This window comes from Sinohyriopsis cumingii, chromosome 1, assembly GCF_028554795.1.
Source record: "Sinohyriopsis cumingii isolate HCF-2022 chromosome 1, ASM2855479v2, whole genome shotgun sequence".
NCBI classification, from domain to species: domain Eukaryota; kingdom Metazoa; phylum Mollusca; class Bivalvia; order Unionida; family Unionidae; genus Sinohyriopsis; species Sinohyriopsis cumingii.
The window spans coordinates 75,590,446-75,615,486 of record NC_142961.1 but is presented as its reverse complement, the minus strand read 5'-3'; the positions used below and the strand labels follow the sequence as shown (position 1 = coordinate 75,615,486).

The window sequence follows — 25,041 nt, the reverse complement described above, 5'->3', positions numbered from 1 at the left end:
ATCCACTTCTTTGAATACAGGCATGCTTATTTAAATAATTCACCTCTGTGTATTCCTAAAGTACATGTGTATTAAGTCAGAGATATGCTAGTACTACACTTGTTGATCATATTCTGGAGAAACTATAGAGCACTCATATATGAACTGTAGAATACACCTGAAGCATACCTTTTATACAGCGAATGTTTTCATATGGAACATCAGCACACTTATCCTCTGAATTCAGATTACAGAACTGGTCAAACCCAGCTTGCTTCAGTAGGACCATTTTACTTTAAATTACTTGCATGCTACTGTACTGACTGTTGGTTAATTAGCTTGATTAGGAGGATGTGTTATTAAGCAAAGAACAATAAGCACAAAAGTATTTATTCTTCGTATTAAAACAATGACACAAATTAAAATGGAATGACCTCACAAATATTTAAATATTCTTAAAATATATAAAATAAAGCTACAATGATGTTTATAGGAATGTATAATTCAGAATTTGGAGACTGGTGAATACTGGACATGATATATAGAATGTTTTAACTGAAGCTGATGAACATGCCATGAAATGGAACCTATAATGCAATAATTTCATCCTTAAAATAAAAACTTTATTTTATGAATGTACTGGTAACTCATTTTCAATCACCTGCAAATCAATCAAGTGCAAACATGTTAAATGTTTCTACAGTGGAACTTGAGAAATCTGGGTCATGACAAAAGATGACAAATCAGCAGTTCTGTTTTTGTTCTCAACTAGCTTTTAGTGAATACTCTTTACAAGACACTTGTGAATTCCAGAGGAAAATTGCCATCCAAGACAATATGTACTCAAACCACCTTGAAAATATAATAAATGTAAAATATGTGCATCATACATTTACTATAGTTTTCAAGCTAACAATCCCTACCTAGCTGACACCTCAAAATCTGTTGGTAGCTAAACAATGATTGCATCTGATTATTCATATCCTTGTGTCATCAAGAAAACAAGTGATCTCCTGATTAGTTCAAGATATCTATAGCAGATTCACCACTAAACAGGATCCAATATATATATATATATGTATGCATGTGTGTATATATATATATATATATATATATATATATATATATATATATATATATATATATATATATATATAATGTAAGCGAAAAAGTAATCATATGAAATCTATTTGGCTTAGTTTTCAGTATAGAATGTCTGTAATATATAAACATTATCAAAGAGACAAATACTGCATTCTTATTTTATAAAGGTGCACCATATTTCCCAAGTTATCATCTTCTTTGTCTACTTACAAGATGTTGATAATTACTTCTCGTCTACATATGAGATATTAATAACTATTTCTCCTCCACTTACTGTGAGATGTTAATATAATAAAAATAGCTCACTGAAAGTTAAAAATTCTTCTATTACAGATTGGTTTTATTTTCTCAAACTCCACTGGATTTGAACCAAAGCTTTGTGTTAACCTATACTTGAAAGTTATCTGCACATGGTTTCAAAACCAACCATCCGTTGTACGATGTTTCATACAACAAATGCACACAAAAATATATTTATGTATATTAAAGTACATAAACATGTTTGTAAACATTTCACATTGCATTAATATTTTAGCAACTCATAAACATGTAAAACTCTATTAAAATGTAAAAAGCGATACATAAAATCAATCATAAATATTTCTTTATCAAAAACAGCACCATAAAACAAAGCAAAAATAACTGAATCTTGATATAAATTAAAGTGATGAGAAGGTTGCATGGAAACAAAAATGATTTTGACATCTAGTATACATTAATTTTAAATACGCTGCAATATTCACATCTATGAAAAAGAAAAAAGATTTGTGTAAACTTCATGAAAACAGATAAAATTAATTGTACATTTTGTGAATGTGTGATTAAATATGTTGAATGTGATATACATCGTAAAGGGCACACATACAAAAATGTAGGTATGCAAAATGTAATTTAGTATCCTGAAAAAAATCTTTTATACCAATATCAGTAGTTAATTTGTACTAAATTTATTCTTAATATATTCATTAAAACTGAAAACATGAATGACAAAACATTAAGTGGTATTAATTTTCAAATATACCAAGAAAGCAATAAGCAAAATTCCATTTAAACATACAAAACAATATATTACTGAATTCAATTTAAATACACAAAACAAAGCGGAAGATATCAGTGAAAGAAACTACTTTGCAGAATAAACAAAAAAGACAAAAATATTTAGCAGAATTTTGTTTTTCATTGTTTGGTTATCGAAGAGTTACAACTCAGTTTCAGCATCAAGATCATACTCAGTATCTGTTAATTATATGTCATCCCAAGATTGTGATCATTGCTCAAAAAAGAAAATCATCATAATCCACCCAAACATCGAAAGAATTTACTTAATCTACACTGCATGTACTGTGTTTTCATTATTTTGCATTAAGCACAAGTGTTTGGAATCAGCTGAAATTCTTAGATCAATGACTGGTTCATATGAACTAATTAACCACTGATTTAATTTAGCTACAGATATATTTGACATTTTTCATGGACAATATCCTTTTTACATACTTGATACAGTTGCAATTATAATGTCTAATGGTTTACCTGCAAAACTGAAGTCTGGCATGTTGCTGGGGTTGTACTTAACAAAGCTATTTTAACCAAATTTTAATTATGTATGTGAATATGTGTTACATATGGTCCTTCATTTATCAATAAAACATCATTTTGGATTGTAAAGCAGTGAAAACAACAGTAAAGGTGTACAATACAAAACAAATTATTCGAAGAAGAACATGGTCAATATTTTTATATATTATGGAAAATCATAATGAAACACCTTGTTGTTGGGTTTTCCAACCTGTCTTTTGATCACCAGCCTTTTAAATGTCCAGCTGCAAACTGCATAGACCCAGATCTGTCATCACATAATGCACTGGCAGATCTAGGTCTGTGCAGTTTGTTAGGAGTAATTGGTAGAATGAACAATATAGACAAAGATCTGCAGGTGCTATGACAGATCAGCATCTTTGTTGTTTGCAGTCTGACTTGACTTATAATTGAGTATAAAGAGTACCTGTTTACAGTTGAGTTCAGTTACACAAAAGTAAGCAAAGTTTTTGTTTAGGGTAACGTTTCATAGTGCTATGTGCTTAAGGATTAAAATTCACAGTTAAAATTGGCTCTGTGGATGCATCTAGTTGGAACTGATCAAATACTATTATTAAAAACAACACTAGAAATGTATATATATAGCTACCAAGAAGCAAGCTCTTCATAAAATAAACACATGCTGGGCAAAAAATTCACCATAGAACGATTCATTTTATAATTGAAAATACTTGATTGGTCATTAATGCTAAATAACTTAATACAATAAAATATTATATTCTAAAATTAAATGAGCCTTATGAAGTTTACATATCAAGAATTAGAACTGATCAAGGTCAGTTTTCTCACAGCATTTCATACAGATGGATATCTGTGTAATCGTTATCATCATAAAATTAGTTTATAACTATGAAAGTTTCATGGTGACGGGTCTCTATCATTACATTGCACTAGAAATAATGTGACAGTAAAGGATATTTATCCAGCTATCATGTATAACATGGTGTCTTAGTGAAAAATATGTGTGACTACACAGATTAAAAGTGATTTTATGGTGAGGAATACTTGAATCAAAATCATATATCTAAAATAAAGGAGCTACAGTAGCTAACTGATACAGGTTTGATACCTGCCAAGACCAGTCAAGGTTGGCTGCTTCGGTGTGTCCTTGGGAGAGGCAATTAATTCCAATTTCCTCAGCATGATATAGACAATAATGCATTAAAAGTTCCATTAAAATTGACACCAAAATATCTAAACGGAACTAGTTTTATTATGAAAGATTATCTGCATACTGAAAAATTATATTGTTGTATATTTCCCTGCTACCAGAATAAAAACTATACTAAAGCAACTTAAATATCTGAAACCTGCACATTCCCATGCTTTTCACATATTGTCTAATTGGAAAACTCTACACCCCACCTCCCAACCCTTAACCCTGACCAACAGGTAATAAACCCAAATCTGTTACTTATAGCATGTATCATCATAGAATGAATGCATATATAATGTTTGTCACAAACATTAAAAATGACAATGGAATGCAATTTTAGTGCCTATTTACCCTTCTTTCCAGGACATAAGTGGAAGGAGCCAAAATAATACCCTATTGCCCATGGTTACCACAATCAGAAAAACTCAGCTCAAGACCATGAACCATGAAATACAGGTCACAATGATCTAGTTTTCACTGACTACATTACAACAATTTATTTGACTCCATAGGCAACAGTCCCTGAGAAAATGAGCCTCATGCAAAAGCTAACTAAAATCTCTGGACCATGGAATGTCATTCAGAGTAGTCTTAATTGTCACTGAAAGGTTTAGTACTCCATATGATTGTGGAATGTCATTCAGAATAGTCTAATATTCACTGAAAGGTTTAGTACTCCATATGACTGGAATGTCATTCAGAGTAGTCGAATTTTCACTGAAAGGTTTAGTACTCCATATGATTGTGGAATGTCATTCAGAATAGTCTAATTTTCACTGAAATGTTTAGTACTCCATATGACTGTGGAATGTCATTCAGAATAGTCTAATTTTCAATGAAAGGTTTAGTACTCCATATGATTGTGGAATGTCATTCAAAAATAGTCTAATTTTCACTGAAAGGTTTAGTACTCCACATGACTGTGGAATGTCATTCAGAGTATTCTAATTTTCACTGAAAGGTTTAGTACTCCATATGATTGTGGAATGTCATTCAAAATAGTATAATTTTCACTGAAAGGTTTAGTACTCCATATTATTATTATGCTCATTTTATTCTCCGTTAACTTTACATTGTCAGAATCGTTCAATATTTTACGATATTGCACACCTTCATATTGCATTCACGTGCATAAAGGAACTACTTTCTATTGTAAACAAACTATAGATTCAGACGCCAGCACTTTTGATTTGTAAACAAATCATGTACACTCGCATAGTTGGCACTTTACGTTTTGGTTGATTAATTTTGTTTCTGAATGAAGTAAAGCAGATGTTTCATGGACTGCCATAATCCAGCTACTTGGCACATTCCACGCTAACTTTTTTCATACAATGTTTCAGATTTAGGTTAGCTAAACAGCTGATGCCAGAAAGGGTCCTTACAAATAACATACAAGTGACAAGGCATAAACTGTCTTCTTTAGCTGGTAATAAGAATGGCAAAAAAATATACTTACAGTTTTACATCCTGAATTTCCTGAAAATGTACTTTCTTAGTTCTGCAAATCTAAATTACATGAGCCATGTCACAGGTTCTCAATCTTGATTACACATTTCAAAATTGTACTGTAATTTCGAATATAAGTGCAATTACATCCTCCTTACTGCACTCAAAATGAAATAAGCATTAAATTCCATAGCAACTTTTTGATAATTGTAATTGAAAGACTTCATATTTTTCCCACATTATGATTTCAAACATTCAATGACAGAAACAGAAACACATCTGCAGATGTCAACACGCTTCTCCCTCGCTACTTGAATCTGATGTATTTCATGTGGAATTGTCACATATAAATGCAGTCCATAATCACGAACATTCATAGAATCGACAAAAATACCAAAATCTATTAATTCCAGATCAAATGGAAAAGTGGTTGCAATGTGTATTCATTCACAATATGACTTCAAATTTAAATTTTAACTAGACACAACATTTTCTTTCGAAAGTTATGTCGAGTGTGCGACTAAGTTTAAATTTATCTGGGCAGAGTTATGTGTGCAGTAATAATGTTGTATTTGTGTAATGATGAATCTGCACTTGTGTATTTAGTGTGGAATATGGCATACATTCAGTTACTTTGTTTCTTGTAGTGTATTTTGTTAATATAATTAAGCATTAGGTAGAATAAGAAAATGAGCATATAATAAAAAGGCTACTGCATTTGTATGGAAAAATATTAACTCGTTTTGTCAGATGGACATACTGCACTCCAAAGGTCATGCAGTAATTACATCTGAAAAACTTGTTCATATTTTCCCATACAAATGCAGTAACCTATAATGACTGTGGAATATCATTCAGAATAGTCTATAGTCTGACTCTACATTCCGGTTTGTTTGTACCCCCCTACCGATTTCAAAAACGAGAAAGTTTAATGTGATAAAAAGTACACAGAACTAAGTCAATTGAATCATTGATTTATAATTTCTAACCTGACTGTGACCAGAATGGCACTAATGCTTGCATCCCCTGCACCATTTCATGCTTAACAAACTTTCATAATAACATGGCGCCATATTGTGTACACTATAGGCTAGTTTATTTCCATCAGATAACATAATGACGTAGTTCATCCTGTTTGGCAACTGCTGGATAATTCCGTAAATTACATAACGTTGAGAGTTTGAAATTATATCCCTTTGCATATATGAACATAGAAATTAAACCGCTTGTTAAATCCACATGAAACACAAATTTGTAGTTGTCATTATTTTCTTTTGCTTGATTCGACTTTGTAAATATCGGAAGCAGATGACTTATGTATGTACATATGCAAGTGTGATACACCCCTTTGCTGAAAATGGACTTGTCCAGAAACTGGAAATGGATCAGAGCATGTCCATCTATTGCACTTAAAACTTCTGTTAAGCATGAAACGCACATAAGATGATGGTGTTAGGGCCACTCTACTCACAGTCAGGTTAGAAACTATAAATCAATGAATGAATTGGCTAAGTTCCTTGCACTTTTTATCGTATTAAAGGTTTCCATTATTTAAATCAGTAGGGGGGTACAAACAAATGGGTTTGTATTGTCAGACTATAATTTTCACTTAAAGGTTTAGTACTCCATATGACTGTGGAATATTCCATATGACCGGAATGTCATCACAGTAGTCTATTAGTCTAATTTTCAAAGAAAGGTTTAGTAATCCAAAAGACCATGGAATGTCATTCAGAGTAGTCTAATTTTCACTGAAAGTACTCCATATGACTCATCTAAATACCAATTAAGGGGATGACAAGTAATACAGTGTGAAAAACTGATCTATACACAAGTCCTGATTTGAGTGTTGACACTAAATGGATGGATGGACTGACATACAAAATAAACTGGAACTTCTTTGCAATCAGTTTAGGAGACAGAAGAATGGATAGATGGAAAGACAGAGTGGAGCATTATATTGTAAAAAAAAAAAGGTATGGAATAAAAACCTGTATAGGATGAAAACCTGCAGTGTCATGCTAATGAGTGCTAAAGACCCTGAATAATCAGTATCGTGTACTGAGCCTTAAACACCCTGAATTGTCAGTATGATGCTAATGAGTCCTAAACACATTGAATCATTAGTATCATGTACTGTGCCTTAAACACCCTGAATCATCAGTATCGTGTACTGAGCCTTAAACACCCTGAATCAACAGTATCGTGTACTGAGCCCTAAACAACCTGAATAATCAGTATCGTGTACTGAGTCCTAAACACCCTGAATCAACAGTAGTGTACTCAGCCCTAAACACCTGGAATCATCAGTATCCTGTACTGAGCCCTAAACAACCTGAAAAGTCAGTATGATGCTAATGAGCCTTAAACACCTTGAATCATCAGTATTGTGTACTCACACTCATTTGAAGTGTTGAAGATAAACTTACATAATAAATCTGCACAACATTCAATTTAAAAAAATTTCCTCTAGAGAGTACACAAGCTTAGCCAATCAGATGCAAGATGACCTCATTAATAAGTGTGGATGGCATTCATATTCAAACTCACTCAATTAGATAAGATTACCAATAAAGTTATGTCATAAGATGCAAAACCTAATCAGAAATATGGCACCTAGAATGTTCACAAACTCAGCCAATCAGATGCAAGATCACCTCTGTAATATGCAAGTTGTTGCTTATAATGGAAATCATCTGAGATCTTCATTATATACGCTAATATACCAAATCTGATTACAACTGGATTAGAAATGAAGCCAACAGAATGTTCAGATGCAAGATGGACAACAGAAAATGGACAATATAAACTGGACAAAAGCTATAACAAACATTCACTTTGCCCTTGGTTGGGTGATCTAAAAATAAGAGCTATTAAGCTGCATGTACAGTACTGTCAAATGCTAAGCTACAAATGGATGCATGCTTGAAACCAAGGCAACACTAAACAGCACCCAGATATTTTACACCCTCATTGCTAAAAATAAAAATATTAAATTCTAATTATCATTACTTGAGAAAATCATTCTATAATATGCTATCTGAAAAAAAAGAGATACCATTAAAATTATACTTAGAGCACATCCTATTAGTTTATATTAATTGGTTGATAATACGCATTGACGAATGAAAACATTATGGTCTCAAAAAGTAACAAGGACTGCCACTGCATATTTTGATGTAAACAAGAAGTTTTGTTTCTTTGTTTTCTTTGGATAGAACCATAAAGTACCAGCGTATCAGTGACGGAAAACTGTACAAAGCAACAGCATGCAGCATTTGCTATATGCGATAAGCACCTGCCACATATGGTATTATACAGTACAAGTGTGTACTTAAATAATTTGTACTGGAGGGTGTATCACATGTTGCTGAAATTTCTTTCATGTGGAGTGAACACATTCATTCACAATTATTCACACTATCATTGATTCAAGATGAAAAGGTGATGTTGCACCAGTCTTGAAGACACAGTCAGCAAATGTCCAGGACTTCCCCTCATCTGCTAAATGCACAAGGTACAGATTTCACAACAGCATCCTACATTAAACCCATACAAAACTATGTAGCATCCCACATTGATAAGTGCACTTAAATTCTAATAGACATCACTTCATAACAATGTGAGCATAATCTACAAAACTGAACACCTTGATGTGAACATGTTCTTACGACCCTTCGTCCGTCGTTTATTAGGTTGTAATGTTATAGTAGAATCATCATTCTTATTTCTGTGTTTGCCATTTTTGTGTCTGTAATGGTTTTCCTTGGGGTTGAGGTGAGGAGATTCTGAATTGATTAAATCTGAAAAGAAGAAAAGAAAATATTTACTTTTATAACATTCTGAGTGTTGCATTTCATGTTTCAGAAAAAAACAATCTAGTGATTAAAATCAGATCTCAACTGTCCCACATGAAGATCTAACAACAACTGCTTAGGGGTCATGTTCTGGTGACCTATGTTATTTTCATAATCGCTCATTTTATCAGCCAATCAGATGAAGTCTTATATTTTCATGTTTGGGAGACTGAGCAGTTGGGCTGAAGCACATCAATGCATCCCAAATGATTTGAATCACTTTCAAATTTTTGAAAGCTGCATTTCCATTGGCAAAATCAAAGGTAGCCAGAATATGACCCGTAAGCAGTCACTGTCAGATCTTCACACAGGACAGTAGAGCTCTGATTTTAATCATATGGAGAAAAAACAACATGGATTTACATGCAAAGGTGATAATAATCATTTCTGGCTTGCTTTTTAATGCATAATGGTCTCTAGCAGGCACAAATGTAGATCAATCTTGAATGGTTACATGAAACAAAACATAATCTAGATAATCTTTTTACAAGGAAGTTTCAGTACCTGATCCTATCTGTGGACTGATGTGCTCCTCCTCTTCCTCTGAATTCAGCTTTTCCAGATACTTTTCTGTTAGATACCGAAACACTGAAATTAAGAAACATTTCTATTTAACAATAAGTCTACTTATTGCACAAAAATGGCAGAATTTGGACGATACCAAAATGTAATCACATTTGCTTAGCATCTATGTAGTTCTTGGTTTAATCCCTAGAAATGGCACTTCCTATCCTTTATCATTAAAGGTTATAATTCCATGGGTTTTCTCTCTAGATAATCCAACTTCCTCTAACTTAAAATCAACCATGACATTACATGCCATAAATCTCCTCCAAATAAACCACTTGATACCACCTACAATAAACCTCCCATGATAATCCCATACCTAATAATAAGCTCATCCCTACATTTACAACATTTGGCTAACTTGTATGAAAGAAAGCTTGTTTTCCCTGATGACAAGCTCAGCCCCATCGTATAAGGCTTGCCTCTTTAACTTATCATTCCATACTTAAGGCATGTCTCCTGACTTATCATTCCATATTACAAGGCTTGCCACCTGTACTTATCATTCCATATTACAAGGCTTTCTTCCTGGACTTATCATTTGATATTACAAGGCTTGCCTCCTAAACTTATCATGCCATATTACAAGGCTTGCCTCCTGGACTTATTGTTTGATATTACAAGGCTTGCCTCCTAAACGTATCATGCCATATTACAAGGCTTGCCTCCTGGACTTATCATTCCAAATTACAAGGCTTTCTTCCTGGACTTATAATTTGATATTACAAGGCTTGCTTCCTAAACTTATCATGCCATATTACAAGGCTTTCTTCCTGGACTTATCATTTGATATTACAAGGCTTGCTTCCTAAACTTATCATTCCATATTACAAGGCTTGCCTCCTGGATTTATCATTCAATATTACAAGGCTTGCCTCCTAGACTTATCATTCCATTTTACAAGGTTTTCTCCCTGGACATATCATTCCTACTTACAAGGTTTGCTTCCTTGATTTATCATTCCATATTACAAGGCTTTCTTCCTGGACTTATCATTCCATATTATAAGGCTTGCTTACTGGACTTATAATTTTATATTCTTTTTTATAATTATAGTTAATTTAAATTAGTGAACATGCAATTATACTTATATCAGTGTCTTGCCAAGCAGTTATTTATGACTGCTCATAACCAAACCAATAACTTCAAACTCTGAGTTGTGCAACAAATACTAGAAATTGGTAATATTCTTACTTTCTGAAATAACATTAGCTTGAATTTATGCATGTAAAATGAGATTATTTTCCCCAATAATTCTTTATATACAAATGTGTGTGTGAGAGAGAGAGAGAGACAGGGAGAGGGAAGGGGCATATAAGACTAACCCTCATCTACATTGATGTTTTCTTTGACTGATGTATTGTAAAATCTCAACCGTAGTTTCTTGGCAAGTGCTTCTGCCTCCTCACTGTGAAAAGATGAATATTCAAAATATTAAATACATTTTCACCATATTCATCTGGACAGAATCCAATGACCAGGGGCCATAACTCTGTTAAATGATCAAGAAGCAAGTTGCAAATGTTTCAAATCTAACTCAGTAACACTGAAAACACTAAAACGAAAATATGTGTAATTCCAGGAACCCGACCTACCCTATTTTAATGGTTCCCAAATTTTTACCTCTTTAGCCCATATACAAAATTAAAATAACTGATATCAACAATACCCACTGTTTCAACTCTGAACTGGTAGCTTCTCTGAACTGGCAGCTTTACACTGGAAACTGTGATATGAACTAACACCAGCTGGATAAACAATGTATTAATAAAAACAGTAGTACTGACCTATAATCCTATTATTTTTTTCAAACTATTATCAGAATCACATGCGATTTCTTCCCCAATCAAACTCAGCGGAGGTCCTGTTAATAACAAGCTGCCAATTAAATGTTTTGGAAATCCAATAATACACATGGGGCATTATTGTGCAGAAATAAAAGTTGGTGGGTGTGACATTCAGGATCTGTATTAATAAATGACAATGTAGAATGCTGAGATTTCAACTCTGCAGAAGACTTATTAGGAGAGTTCTTGTGCAGAAATGAAAGTGAATTGATAAATGTATGTCAACCAGTAACTATACCTCTTCAGATATTAAGTTAGAAAGATGATGATCCCATCAATATAAAGCTGTCTACAAAGGTACAATTAATATCAAGCTGTCTACAATGGTCCCATCAATATCTTGCTGTCTACAATGGTCCCATGAATATCAAGCTGTCTACAAAGGTCCCATCAATATCAAGCTGTATATCAAGATCATATTAATATCATGCTGTCTACCAAGGTAATATAAATATCAAGCTGTCTATAAAGGTCCCATCAATATCAAGCTGTCAAAAAAGTACAATCAATATCAAACTGTCTACAAAGGTCACATCAACATCAAGCTGTCTACAAAGGTCCGATCAGTATCAAGCTGTCTACAAAGGTCCCATTGATTACAAGCAATATGTAAAGGTCCCATCAATATCAAGCTATCTACAAAGGTACAATTAATATCAAGCTACCTACAAAGGTCCCATCAATATCAAGCTGTCTATCAAGGTACAATTAATATCAGGCATTCTACAAAGGTCCCATCAATATCAAGCTGTCTACAAAGGTCCTATCAATACTGAGCTGTCTATAAAGGTCCTATCAATATCAATTCATCTACAAAGGTCCCATCAATATCAAGCTCTCTACAAATATACAATCAATACCTAGCTGCCTACAAAGGTACAATCAATATCAAGCTGCCTACAAAGGTACAAGCAATATCAAGCTGCCTACAAAGGTACAATCAATATCAAGCTGTATACAAAGGTCCCATCAATTCAAGCTGTCTACCAATGAACAATTAATATCAAGCTGTCTACAAAAATCCCATCAATATCAAGCTGTCTACCAAAGTACAATAAACATTAATCTGTCTACAAATGTCCCATCAATATCAAGCTTTCTACAAAAGTACAATTAATATCAAGCTGTCTACAAAGGACCCATCAATATCAAGCTCTCTACAAATGTACAATCAATATTAAGCTTTCTACAAAGGTCCCATTAATATCATGCTGTCTACAAAGGTACTCTCAATATCAAACTTTCTACAAAGGTACAATTAATATCAAGCTGTCTGCAAAGGTCCCATCAATATCAAGCTTGCTACAAAGGTCCCATCAATATCAAGCTGTCTATAAAATGTCCCATCAATATCAAGCAGTCTACAAAGGTCCCATCAATATCAAGCTGTCTACAAAGATCTCATCAGTATCAAGCTGTCTACAAAGGTCCCATCAATATCAAGCTGTCTACAAAGGTACAATCAATATCAAGCTGTCTACAGAAGCACAATCAATATCAAGGTGTCTACAAAGGTCCCATCAATATCAAGCTGTCTACAGAAGCACAATCAATATGAAGGTGTCTACAAAGGTACCATCAATATCAAGCTGTCTACAAAGATCCCATCAGTATCAAGCTTCCTACAAAGGTCCTATCAATATCAAGCTGACTATCAATGTACAATTACTATCAAGCCATCTACAAAAGTCCCATCAATATCAAGCTGTTTACAAAGGTACAATCAATATCAAGCTGCCTACAAAGGTACCATCAATATCAGGCTGTCTACAAAGGCACCATCAATTCAAGCTGTCTACCAAAGTACAATAAATATCAAGCTGTCTACAAGGTACAATCAATATCAAGCTTTCTACAAAGGTACAATTAATATGAAGCTGTCTACAAAGGTCCCATCAACATCAAGCTATCTTAAAGGTACAATCAATATCAAGCTGTCTACAAAGGTCCCATCAATATCAATCCATCTACAAAGGTCCCATCAATATCAAGCTGTATACAAAGGTACAATCAATATCAAGCTGTCTACAAAAGTCCCGTCAATATCAATCTATCTAAAAAGGTCCCAACAATATCAAGCTGTCTACAAAGGTACAATCCATATCAAGCTGTATACAAAGGTCCCATCAATATCAAACTGTCAACCAAGGTACAATTAATATCAAGCCTGTCTTACACATTTGATTGAAATCCAATCATAAACAATAGAGTTTGTGTCAAAATGAAATTGGATGGACTTTACAAACAGGCCTTAACTCAGACAAACTAGACTAATCCCATATAAGGCACAAATAGGTCTGTGAGACAATATTCAAAGGAATTGCATCAGCAGTTGTTGAATATTTCTTGAGCTATGCTGGCTTCAAGAAACATCCCATGTAAAATATGAAGTTAATTACCAAAATCAAAAACTATCCAAAAGGGAGCTGATGAGAATACTCCCATAAGAAGTCCATCATAGTCTATAACACAATGTACACACTAAACTGCATTTAAATATGTTCACTGGTTCCTGAGCTATGCTAGCTAAAAAGGTCTCCTGCAGCAGAGATGTAATAATGTATGATATAAAAATTGGACCTGAAAATATGAAACCATGATACATTTAAATGAAAAAGCTAATTCACCCGCTGAATGGCATCCAATTATGTGTAAGGGTTCTGTGATTCTCTTTTATTTATTTGACACTACAATGGTTGCCACCATCAATGTCAGATAATCAAAAAAGAGGCAGAGAACACCTTGCTGGTCTACCATATTCTATACACAGACACAAAATGTAGTCCTGTGATGCTGGACACATGACTTAAGCCATGGACTACACATGCACAGCAGTGTGAGTATATTTTTAGCTATGATCCCCAGAAAGATATATGGAAGAAGGTAAAATTTGACAATACCACCTTTTGTACAAGAAGTGGAAATCCTATCTCTTCTTAAAGTTTGTTTCAATAAATAAATGTTGCATATCCACGATGAAAGTTCTTCTTTGATAGAGGTTTTCATTTGTTTAATTACCATAACGACTGGAGTAATTTACAAATCTTATTCCGATATTTATACATTTGACTTCTTTTAATTACTATAGCAATAATACCAGTTCTAATAAAGAGTCTTTTGAAAGGCCTGATGTTCTACCATCCAAAAAGACTTTACAGGTATTCTGTTATTTAACTGCCAAGTATAGAAACTATCTCTTATATCATTAAGCAATAGGGGGCACTCTACGTATAGTATTAACTTCTAAGACAGTGACAGGTGAAAGGTGAAGTAGTTTGTATTTGCAACATGCACAATGGACAGAAATGTTGGCATTCCTCTATGTTACTTTCATGTACTGTGGTTGAAATTTCTTTTGATATTGTACTTATGGAAACTGTACATGATCTAAGCACAAAGCTAACTAAAATGACTACTCTCATGTGCTCAAAAAATCAGCCTGAATTAGTCTAAAGTACAATATCTTAGGCAGTTATTAAAATAGGGGAAATGAATTTCGCAAGACTAGACAGTAGCAGCTTCTGAAAGTGAAATGACTGAATTACCAAATATATCAACTTTAAAAAAAGTTATTAGCTCTTTTTTGGTCAATTTACCTCTGAAGTTCAGGAAGTGAAAATGACCAAGTGGAGCTACAAGTGTTTTATATGTACACATCTGAAGGCCAAGCTATATACTCAATAATCTATACTACACCAATCAATCGTACACCAAAATAACAGAATTAAATGTTCTTTTAACAATACCCAAGATATACAAGGTCTTTTTTAAGCAGCCAGTATAACCCTGAGGAAAACTGGGGAAACTATTTCGTATCAAAATCTAACCCTATGCAAATTAGGAAACTGTAGAGCGACACCTTAAAACAAATATGAAAATTTGTGCCATTTTCTCTTCCTATTTTCTTATTATCATGTTTGATGTTCTAAATAAAATGGTACATTAAGATTGATGATATGCGTGACAATAAGCTAATTATGCATATTTTGCTCTTGCTTACACAATATGGTTTTGTGGTAGTATTGTGTATGCAATGACCTTAATTATGGGGAAATTAGAAGTCTTAGAACACAGGAGTGAAGTCTGCTGAAAATTAAAACTGCTGCATTAAAAAGTAAATGATGACAAAGCAAATTCACTTCCCCACACATTCTAGTGTTAGAACAATGAGCAAACATTTTAACCTTTGACTTCCATAAATGTCATCAGTTCAGTCCCTTTATATACTGTAAAATCTAGTAATGATATCTCAGGAGTAATTGTGGCAAGTTTCATGTTCCTGTCTTACAGCGTAACATTTGTTGCTATATTGAGAAAATGCAACTTTTCATCATGGGGGGAAGCTGGGCTTGTGTGGGACATTGCTTCTAATGAAAACTGTTTAGTGGGAAAAATATGTAAATTATTCAAAAAGACTAATTGGATGCTTGCAACTGAAATGTTTCATCTATGCAACCAAAATTTAATCATATAACAATAACACCTATGTGGTCTTTATGGAGTGCTCAACATAATTTCTGAGAGAGTGACAGGTGTAAGGTGAGGATATATGCATTTGCTACATGCACAATGGACAAAATGTTGGCATACCTCTATGTTACTTTCATGTACCATGGCTGAAATTTCTTTGGATATCAAAAAAGCAGCCTGAATTTATCTAAAGTACACTATCTTGACCAGGTATTAAAAGAGGGCTAGCAGCATTTTTATATGTGCACATCTGAAGTAAGGCCAAGCTGTACATGTTGTAACCCATATTACACAAGTCAATCATACACCAAAACTAAAACCAGTACAACCAATGAGAAAAACTGGGGAAATTCTTTTTCTTTAAAAATCAAATCCTATGCAAAATAGGATATTGTAGACAGCCACCAAAAGATTTTCAAATCAGTCACTGTGTCAGACATGCTGCATGTAAGATCAGCACCAACTGTATTCAGGATAACTTGATACCATCAGTAGACTTATGTGAAAACCGTATACCAACATGTCCATATATGAGTAGTTCATGGTCACTACACAAATACATATGCCCTACCATATATGTGTACTTGTACTGCATTGCAATATTCCCAAATGTGCTGTACAGGCTGAATGTCTTAGCATAGACTCTGCTGTACAGGCATAATATCTTATTATAGACTTTGCTGTACAGCCATGTCTTAGTATAGACTTTGCTGTACAGACATAATGTCTTAATACAGATCTGCTGCAGAGGCATAAGGACTTAGTATAGACCTGCTGTACAGGCATAATGTCTTAGTATAGACCCTGCTGTACAGGCATAATATTTTATTATAGCCCTTGCTGTACAGGCATGTCTTAGTATACACTTTGCTGTACAGACATAATGTCTTAATATAGACCTGTTGTAGAGGCATAAGGACTTAGTATAGACCCTGCTGCACAGGCATAAGGACTTAGTATAGACCCTGCTGCAAAGGCATAATGTCTTTATACAGACCTGTTGTACAGACATAATTTCTTAATATAGACCTGCTGTACAGGCATAATGTCTTAATATAGACCAGCTGTACAGGCATAATATCTTAATATAGACCTGCTGTACTGGCATAATTTCTTAATATAGACCTGCTGTACAGTCATGATGTCTTAGACCTGCTGTACTGGCATAATGTCTTAGTATATACCTGCTGTACAGGTATAAGGACTTAGTATAGACCCTGCTCTACAGGCATAATATCTTAGTATAGCCCTTGCTGTACAGGTATGTCTTAGTATAGATTTTTCTGTACAGACATAATGTCTTAATATAGACCTGCTGTAGAGGCATAAGGACTTAGTATAGACCCTGCTGCACAGGCATAAGGACTTAGTATAGACCCTGCTGCAAAGGCATAATGTCTTAATATAGACCTGCTATACAGACATAATGTCTTAGTATGGACCTGTTGTACAGGTATAAGGACTTAGTATAGATCCTGCTGCAAAGGCAAAATGTCTTAATACAGACCTGCTGTACAGGCATGTCTTAATACAGACCTGCTGTACAGGCATAATTTCTTAATACAGACCTGCTGTACAGGCATAATGTCTTAATATAGACCTGCTGTGCAGGCATAATTACTTAGTATAGACCTTGCTGTACAGGCATAAGGACTTAGTACAGACCCTGCTGTACAGGCATACTGTCTTAGTATAGACCCTGCTTTGCAAGCATAAGGACTTAGTATAGACCCTGCTATACAGGCATAAGGACTCAGTATATACTCTGCTGTACAGTAATAAGAACTTAGTATAGACCCTGCAGTAGAGGTATGTCTTAGTATAGACTTTGCTGCAAATGCATAATGTCTTAATATAGACCTGCTGTACAGGCATAATGTCTTTCTACAGACCCTGCTGTGCAGACATAAGGACTTAGTATAGACCCTGCTGTACTGGCATAAGGACTTAGTATAGACTCTGCTGTACAGGCATAAAGACTTAGCATAGACCCTGCTGTACAGGCATAAGGACTTAGTATAGACCCTGTTGTGCAGGTATAAGGACTTAGTATATACCCTGCTGTACAGGCATCTCTTAGTATAGACTTTGCTGTATAGGCATGTCTTAGTATAGACCCTGCTGTACAGCCATAATGTCTTAGTATATACCCTGCTGTACAGGCATAAGGACTTAGTATAGACCCTGTTGTACAGGCATAAGGACTTAGTATTGACCCTGCTGCAAAGGCAAAATGTCTTAATATAGACCTGCTGCACAGGCATAATGTTTTAATAGAGACATGCTGTACAGGCATAATGTCTTAATATAGACCCTGCTGTACAGGCATAATGTTTTACTTAGTATAGACCCTGCTGCAAAGGCATAATGTCTTAGTATATAGACCTGCTGTACAGGCATAATGTTTTACTATAGACCTGCTTTACAGGCATAATGTCTTAATCAGACCTGCTGTACAGGCATAATGTCTTAATATAAACCCTGCTGTACATGTATAATGTCTTAATATAGACCTGCTGTACAGGCATAATGTCTTAATATTGACCCTGCTGTACAGGCATTATGTCTTAGTATAATGTCTTAATACTGACCCTGCTGTACAGGCATTATGTCTTAGTACAGACCCTGCTGTACAGGCATAATGTCTTAATATAGACCGTGCTGTACAGGCATTATGTCTTAATATAGACCCTGCTGTACAGGCATAATGTCTTAATATAGACCCTGCTATAAATTATGTCTCACCTGTCTGATGAGCTACAAATGATATATATCACAAATGATATGTCTCACCTGCATAATAATTTACAAAAGATATGTCTCACTTGCCAAATGACCTACAAATGAAATGTCTACATATCTCACCTACCAAATAAGTTAAAAATTATATATCTCATCTGTCTGATCAGCTACAAATACTTTATCAGCTGCCTAATAAACTACAAATGATATATCTCACAAACCTAATGAGCTACAAATGATATATCTCACATACCTAATAAGCTACAATCATCTGCATTGCCTGTCAGTAACTTTCAAAACATTTAGTAACATTGCTCCTGAAACCAAAGCCACTGTTACTATTACTATTGGAATAAATACTGATGTCTTGTCTATATTTAATAAGTGAGATGATCAAAATGCTGTTGACATGAAAATTATGTTTTTGCATTGCTATCATAATTTTAAAACAGTCTGCTTGTCCAAAATCCAAACTTCATTAAAATGTGAATGTTTCCTTCATATTCATTACAATGAAACCTGTATATAAATGACATTCCAAGTATCTTTATACAGAGGTAAAACATGACAAAAAATATAAGAGAAAGGAACCATAACTCTTGTCCTTGATGTGCATGTATTCTTCATATGGAGATGTCCACTAAGGTGGATTTCACTGTGAACTATTCTGGATAAGTGACAGACAATCTGACTTGCCCAGCATTGTTTTCAAATTGTCACAAAGTGCTGGACAACATAATTTTCCTCCCCTGTTGACAAGACAATAAAGGTTATATTTCACTCCTCTGCAGACATGTACCTCACATAAAGTTAAGTTTTAGGAAATACTTACGGCTGAATAAGGGCTTCATCTATCATATCTATTTTATTCTGAACTATCACCATGGAGATTTCACCAACTTCAGCTTCAACCTAGAAACAATAACATTATAAAATTATAATGTGTATCGCTGAATTTCAAACATTACCTGGAAAGTCAAAAGAACAAATTTATTTTTCATATATGCAACAAAAGGAACACTTAGCAATGTAAAGGAAAATCAGTCTAATGGAAAATGCAAGATTGATTAATTATTATTTTCTCAGTTTCTTTTGAAGACAAACATTTCTGCCTTCTTGAGTTATTTAAGTCATCAATTACCTGATCATGAAAAAGGATGTTTGTATCCAGAAAATAATATTTTCCCAAGATTTTATTCCGCAATAATTAAGACAGAAATAGGTATCAATTTGTCATTATTAGCAAAGCTCATGCCTCACTAATTTTATGCTGAACAAACGTATTGGAAAAGCTGAATTTTCTCTTCTCAAACAGCCTTAATAAATTTGACATTAAATTTTGTATACATATCTATTGAACCAAGACATGAAATGTTCATTTAATGAACTCTATTAGACTGTCATAAATCACTAAGTAGTTATCCTTCTTTTTGGGTGTTTCCCCATTTTTACATTGATAAAAGGACAAAAGTACATCTATAAAGATTAACAAAAGCCGAAAGTCCACGTTACTGAAAATTTTTAATTGCAATCTAACCATGGAGATTAAAGAAATGTGACTGAAATACTGTTTTTTGTTGTCCTTATATAATGTGCCAGCAGATGTTGTTTGCATGAAATTATTTAAACAGCATAGTTAGACACTGATCTGCAGGCATACTATGTTACAAACACTGATCTGCAGGAACACTATGTTACAGCACCATAAACAGATCAGTATTGTACAAAATGACTTTTCACTGATTGCCATTACAAGTAAGGTCTAAATGCCTTTATCCACCATTCATATCTGACAATTATCTGACAGAGATTTTTGTTGTTGTTGTAGGGTTTAACGCGATTTTTCAGCACATGATAGGCTATACATGGCGGCCAGTATTAATGGTGGAGGAAGAACCCGGGAAAACCCACGGAAAGAACCACCAACCCATGAGAAGCTACTGGCAAGCTTTCTCACACACCCACATTGGCTGAATCCGAGACTCGAACCCACGCAGACAGAGGTGAGATGGCAGTGATCCATAACGGAGAGCGCTTTAGACCACCCGGCCACTCGGGGCCCCTTATCTGACAGAGATACTGGGAACCATTTGGTTAATTATATTTAGTCTCAATAATGTAAAAAATTGATCTCCAACTCTGACACTTAATTTGAGCAAAATTTTCACTATTGAGTAATCTAATGTAAAATGAATCTTTTTTTTATATCCAGCATGTGTTAGTGGTTAATGATTTCATTGAAATTAAGCATGGATTTTTCCATTTCATGCATTTTTTTAAAAAAATAATGCAGGCATTATTTTTTCACAATACATGTATTAAAACTTTAAGCTTGTTTGAACAAATGCGGCAATGCAGCAATATTTCATGCAAAACTAAACTTCAGACGTGTTTCAAGGTGAGAAAGAATGTTTATAATCTAATAATGACTCAAAATAGTTGATGCTGTTTCAAGTTGTTTTTATATTTAAATTCAAGATATTTCTCTTCTACACCTTTTTCCCTCCATTTAATTTTGTCATTCATTTAATCACATGACTATCAGTTGTTGTTGTTGTTGTGGGATTTAACGCCATTATCAGCACAAGATAGACTATACATGGCAGCCAGTATCAATGATGGAGGATGAATGCGGGAAAACCCTGGAAAGAACCATCAACCCACGAGAAGCTACTGGCAAGCTTTTTCACATACCCACATAGGCCGAACCTGAGACTCGAACCCATGCAGACAGAGGTGAGATGGCAGTGATCCGTAATGGTGAGCACTTTAGACCACTCGGGACCCCCATGACTATCAATACTTTCTTTCTGTTTTAAGATTCTTATAATCTATCATTTTTACATACATTCAAAACGCACATACATGCACACACACACACACACACACATTTTTTCTTCACTCCCATCCCCCAATTTTTTTCTCTCATAAAAAAATATTTACATGGGTTTTTCACTCAAAATTTTACTTTTACATTTTCCAAATTTCTACCAATATTTAAAATATATCAATATACACATATCCAAAATATATCATTGTTTACATATTCATAACATTTCAGTATACAAATGTTCATCATATACCAATATACACATATTCATCATAAATCAATATACACATAGTCAAAATATATCAATATACACATATTCAAAATATATCAATATACACATATTTATAACATATCAATACACAAATTTTCTTTACATATCAATTTACACATCTTGAGACTGGAGGCAGTCATCTACAGCAATCACCAAAGTATCTTATTTATCAGCATTCACTTTGAAATGACCAATTTAGAGGAAACTATTTGTATCCGATAAAGGAAACAAGACTGGTGCTAATATAAGTGTTTGAGTAAGATAAAGGAAACTGGTGCTAATATAAGTATTTGTGTAAGATAAAGGAGACAAGACTGGTATCTACATAACTATTTGTGTAAGATAAATGAGACAAGATTGTTACTGATATAACTATTTGTGTAAGATAAAGGAGACATGACTGTTACTGATATAACTATGTGTATAAAGTAAAGGAGAGAAGACTGGTACAAATATACTATTTGTGTAAGATAAAGGAGACAAGACTGGTACCCATGGAAAACCAGGTGACGTAATTTCTGATTGGCAAGCTATTAAAGGACCTGACCTAGTTGACAAGGAGATATTCTGGAAATGATTATTCAACCCTTTTTGTGGTTATGAAACTGCATCTTAGTTTTTTTTTAAATTTTCTTCAGATTAGGTATTATGGCCCTTGCAAAGTTAAGAAGAAAATAAGTGAGTTAAATTATAATAATAGTACTCCTGGAAGATAAATGCATTAATGGGGTACCAGTATGTTGATAGAGATAGCCAGCTTAATCATGCAATTACTTTAGTTGTACCTGTCCCACACAGTGAGGATTTAAGTGAAGGAATGCATCTGGACTGTAATGACTTTGGAGAAACAAATCTTCAGAATTCAGAAATTATAAATAATCTGAACCAGAAACTTTCACATTTGCAGCAACAAGAAAAGAATGAACTAAAACAGTGTCTAAAACAGGGTGTATACTAAGACATTATGCCAGTACAGCAGGTCTATACTAAGACATTATTGCCTGTACAGCAGGTCTATACTAAGACATTATGCCTGTACAACAGGTCTATACTAAGACATTATGCCTGTACAACAGGTCTATACTAAGACATTATGCCAGACCAGCAGGTCTATACTAAGACATTATGCCAGTCCAGCAGGTCTATACTAAGACATTATGCCTGTACAGCAGGTCTATACTAAGACATTATGCCAGTACAGCAGGTCTATACTAAGATATTATGCCAGTCCAGCAGGTCTATACTAAGACATCATGCCTGTACAGCAGGTCTATACTAAGACATTATGCCAATCCAGCAGGTCTATACTAAGACATTATGCCTGTACAACAGGTCTATACTAAGACATTATGCCAGTACAGCAGGTCTATACTAAGATATTATGCCAGTCCAGCAGGTCTATACTAAGACATTATGCCTGTACAGCAGGTCTATACTAAGACATTATGCCAGTCCAGCAGGTCTATACTAAGACATTATGCCTGTACAACAGGTCTATACTAAGACATTATGTCAGTACACCAGGTCTATACTAAGACATTATGCCTGTACAGCAGGTCTATACTAAGACATTATGCCAGTACAGCAGGTCTATACTAAGATATTATGCCAGTCCAGCAGGTCTATACTACGACATTATGCCAGTCCAGCAGGTCTATACTAAGACATTATGCCTGTACAACAGGTCTATACTAAGACATTATGCCAGTACAGCAGGTCTATACTAAGACATTATGCCTGTACAGCAGGTCTATACTAAGATATTATTGCCTGTACAGCAGGTCTATACTAAGACATTATGCCTGTACAACAGGTCTATACTAAGATATTATGCCAGTCCAGCAGATCTATACTAAGACATTATTGCCTGTACAGCAGGTCTATACTAAGACATTATGCCTGTACAACAGGTCTATACAAAGACATTATGCCTGTACAACAGGTCTATACTAAGACATTATGCCAGACCAGCAGGTCTATACTAAGACATTATGCCAGTCCAGCAGGTCTATACTAAGACATTATGCCTGTACAGCAGGTCTATACTAAGACATTATGCCAGTACAGCAGGTCTATACTAAGATATTATGCCAGTCCAGCAGGTCTATACTAAGACATTATGCCTGTACAGCAGGTCTATACTAAGACATTATGCCAGTCCAGCAGGTCTATACTAAGACATTATGCCTGTACAACAGGTCTATACTAAGACATTATGTCAGTACACCAGGTCTATACTAAGACATTATGCCAGTACAGCAGGTCTATACTAAGATATTATGCCAGTCCAGCAGGTCTATACTAAGACATTATGCCTGTACAGCAGGTCTATACTAAGACATTATGCCAGTCCAGCAGGTCTATACTAAGACATTATGCCTGTACAACAGGTCTATACTAAGACATTATGCCTGTACAGCAGGTCTATACTAAGACATTATGCCAGTACAGCAGGTCTATACTAAGATATTATGCCAGTCCAGCAGGTCTATACTACGACATTATGCCAGTCCAGCAGGTCTATACTAAGACATTATGCCTGTACAACAGGTCTATACTAAGACATTATGCCAGTACAGCAGGTCTATACTAAGACATTATGCCTGTACAGCAGGTCTATACTAAGATATTATGCCAGTCCAGCAGATCTATACTAAGACATTATGCCAGTACAGTAGGTCTATACTAAGACATTATGCCAGTACAGTAGGTCTATACTACGACATTATGCCAGTCCAGCAGGTCTATACTAAGACATTATGCCTGTACAACAGGTCTATACTAAGACATTATGCCTGTACAGCAGGTCTATACTAAGATATTATGCCAGTCCAGCAGATCTATACTAAGACATTATGCCAGTACAGTAGGTCTATACTAAGACATTATGCCAGTCCAGCAGGTCTATACTACGACATTATGCCAGTCCAGCAGGTCTATACTAAGACATTATGTCTGTACAACAGGTCTATACTAAGACATTATGCCTGTACAGCAGGTCTACACTAAGACATTATGCCTGTACAACAGGTCTATACTAAGACATTATGCCAGTACAGCAGGTCTATACTAAGACATTATGCCAGTACAGCAGGTCTATACTAAGATATTATGCCAGTCCAGCAGATCTATACTAAGACATTATGCCAGTACAGCAGGTCTATACTAAGACA

General features: G+C 34.6%; 1 protein-coding gene across 2 annotated transcripts in view; it reads right to left on the bottom strand.

Annotated features, from left to right (window-relative positions):
• Window positions 1-353: 353 nt before the first annotated feature.
• The window catches only part of LOC149807142 (ras-related protein Rab-23-like), a 73,927-nt gene continuing 49,239 nt past the window's right edge, over window positions 354-25,041 (bottom strand). For both annotated transcript variants that reach the window (XM_089962642.1, XM_089962648.1), the window contains exons 5-8: window positions 19,600-19,679; window positions 11,034-11,116; window positions 9,646-9,729; window positions 354-9,087 (exon numbers count right to left, since the gene is read on the bottom strand). In XM_089962642.1, the coding sequence (XP_089818768.1) occupies window positions 8,918-9,087; window positions 9,646-9,729; window positions 11,034-11,116; window positions 19,600-19,679 (417 nt within the window). In that variant the 3' untranslated portion in view covers window positions 354-8,917. The remainder of the gene's footprint in view (window positions 9,088-9,645; window positions 9,730-11,033; window positions 11,117-19,599; window positions 19,680-25,041) is intronic.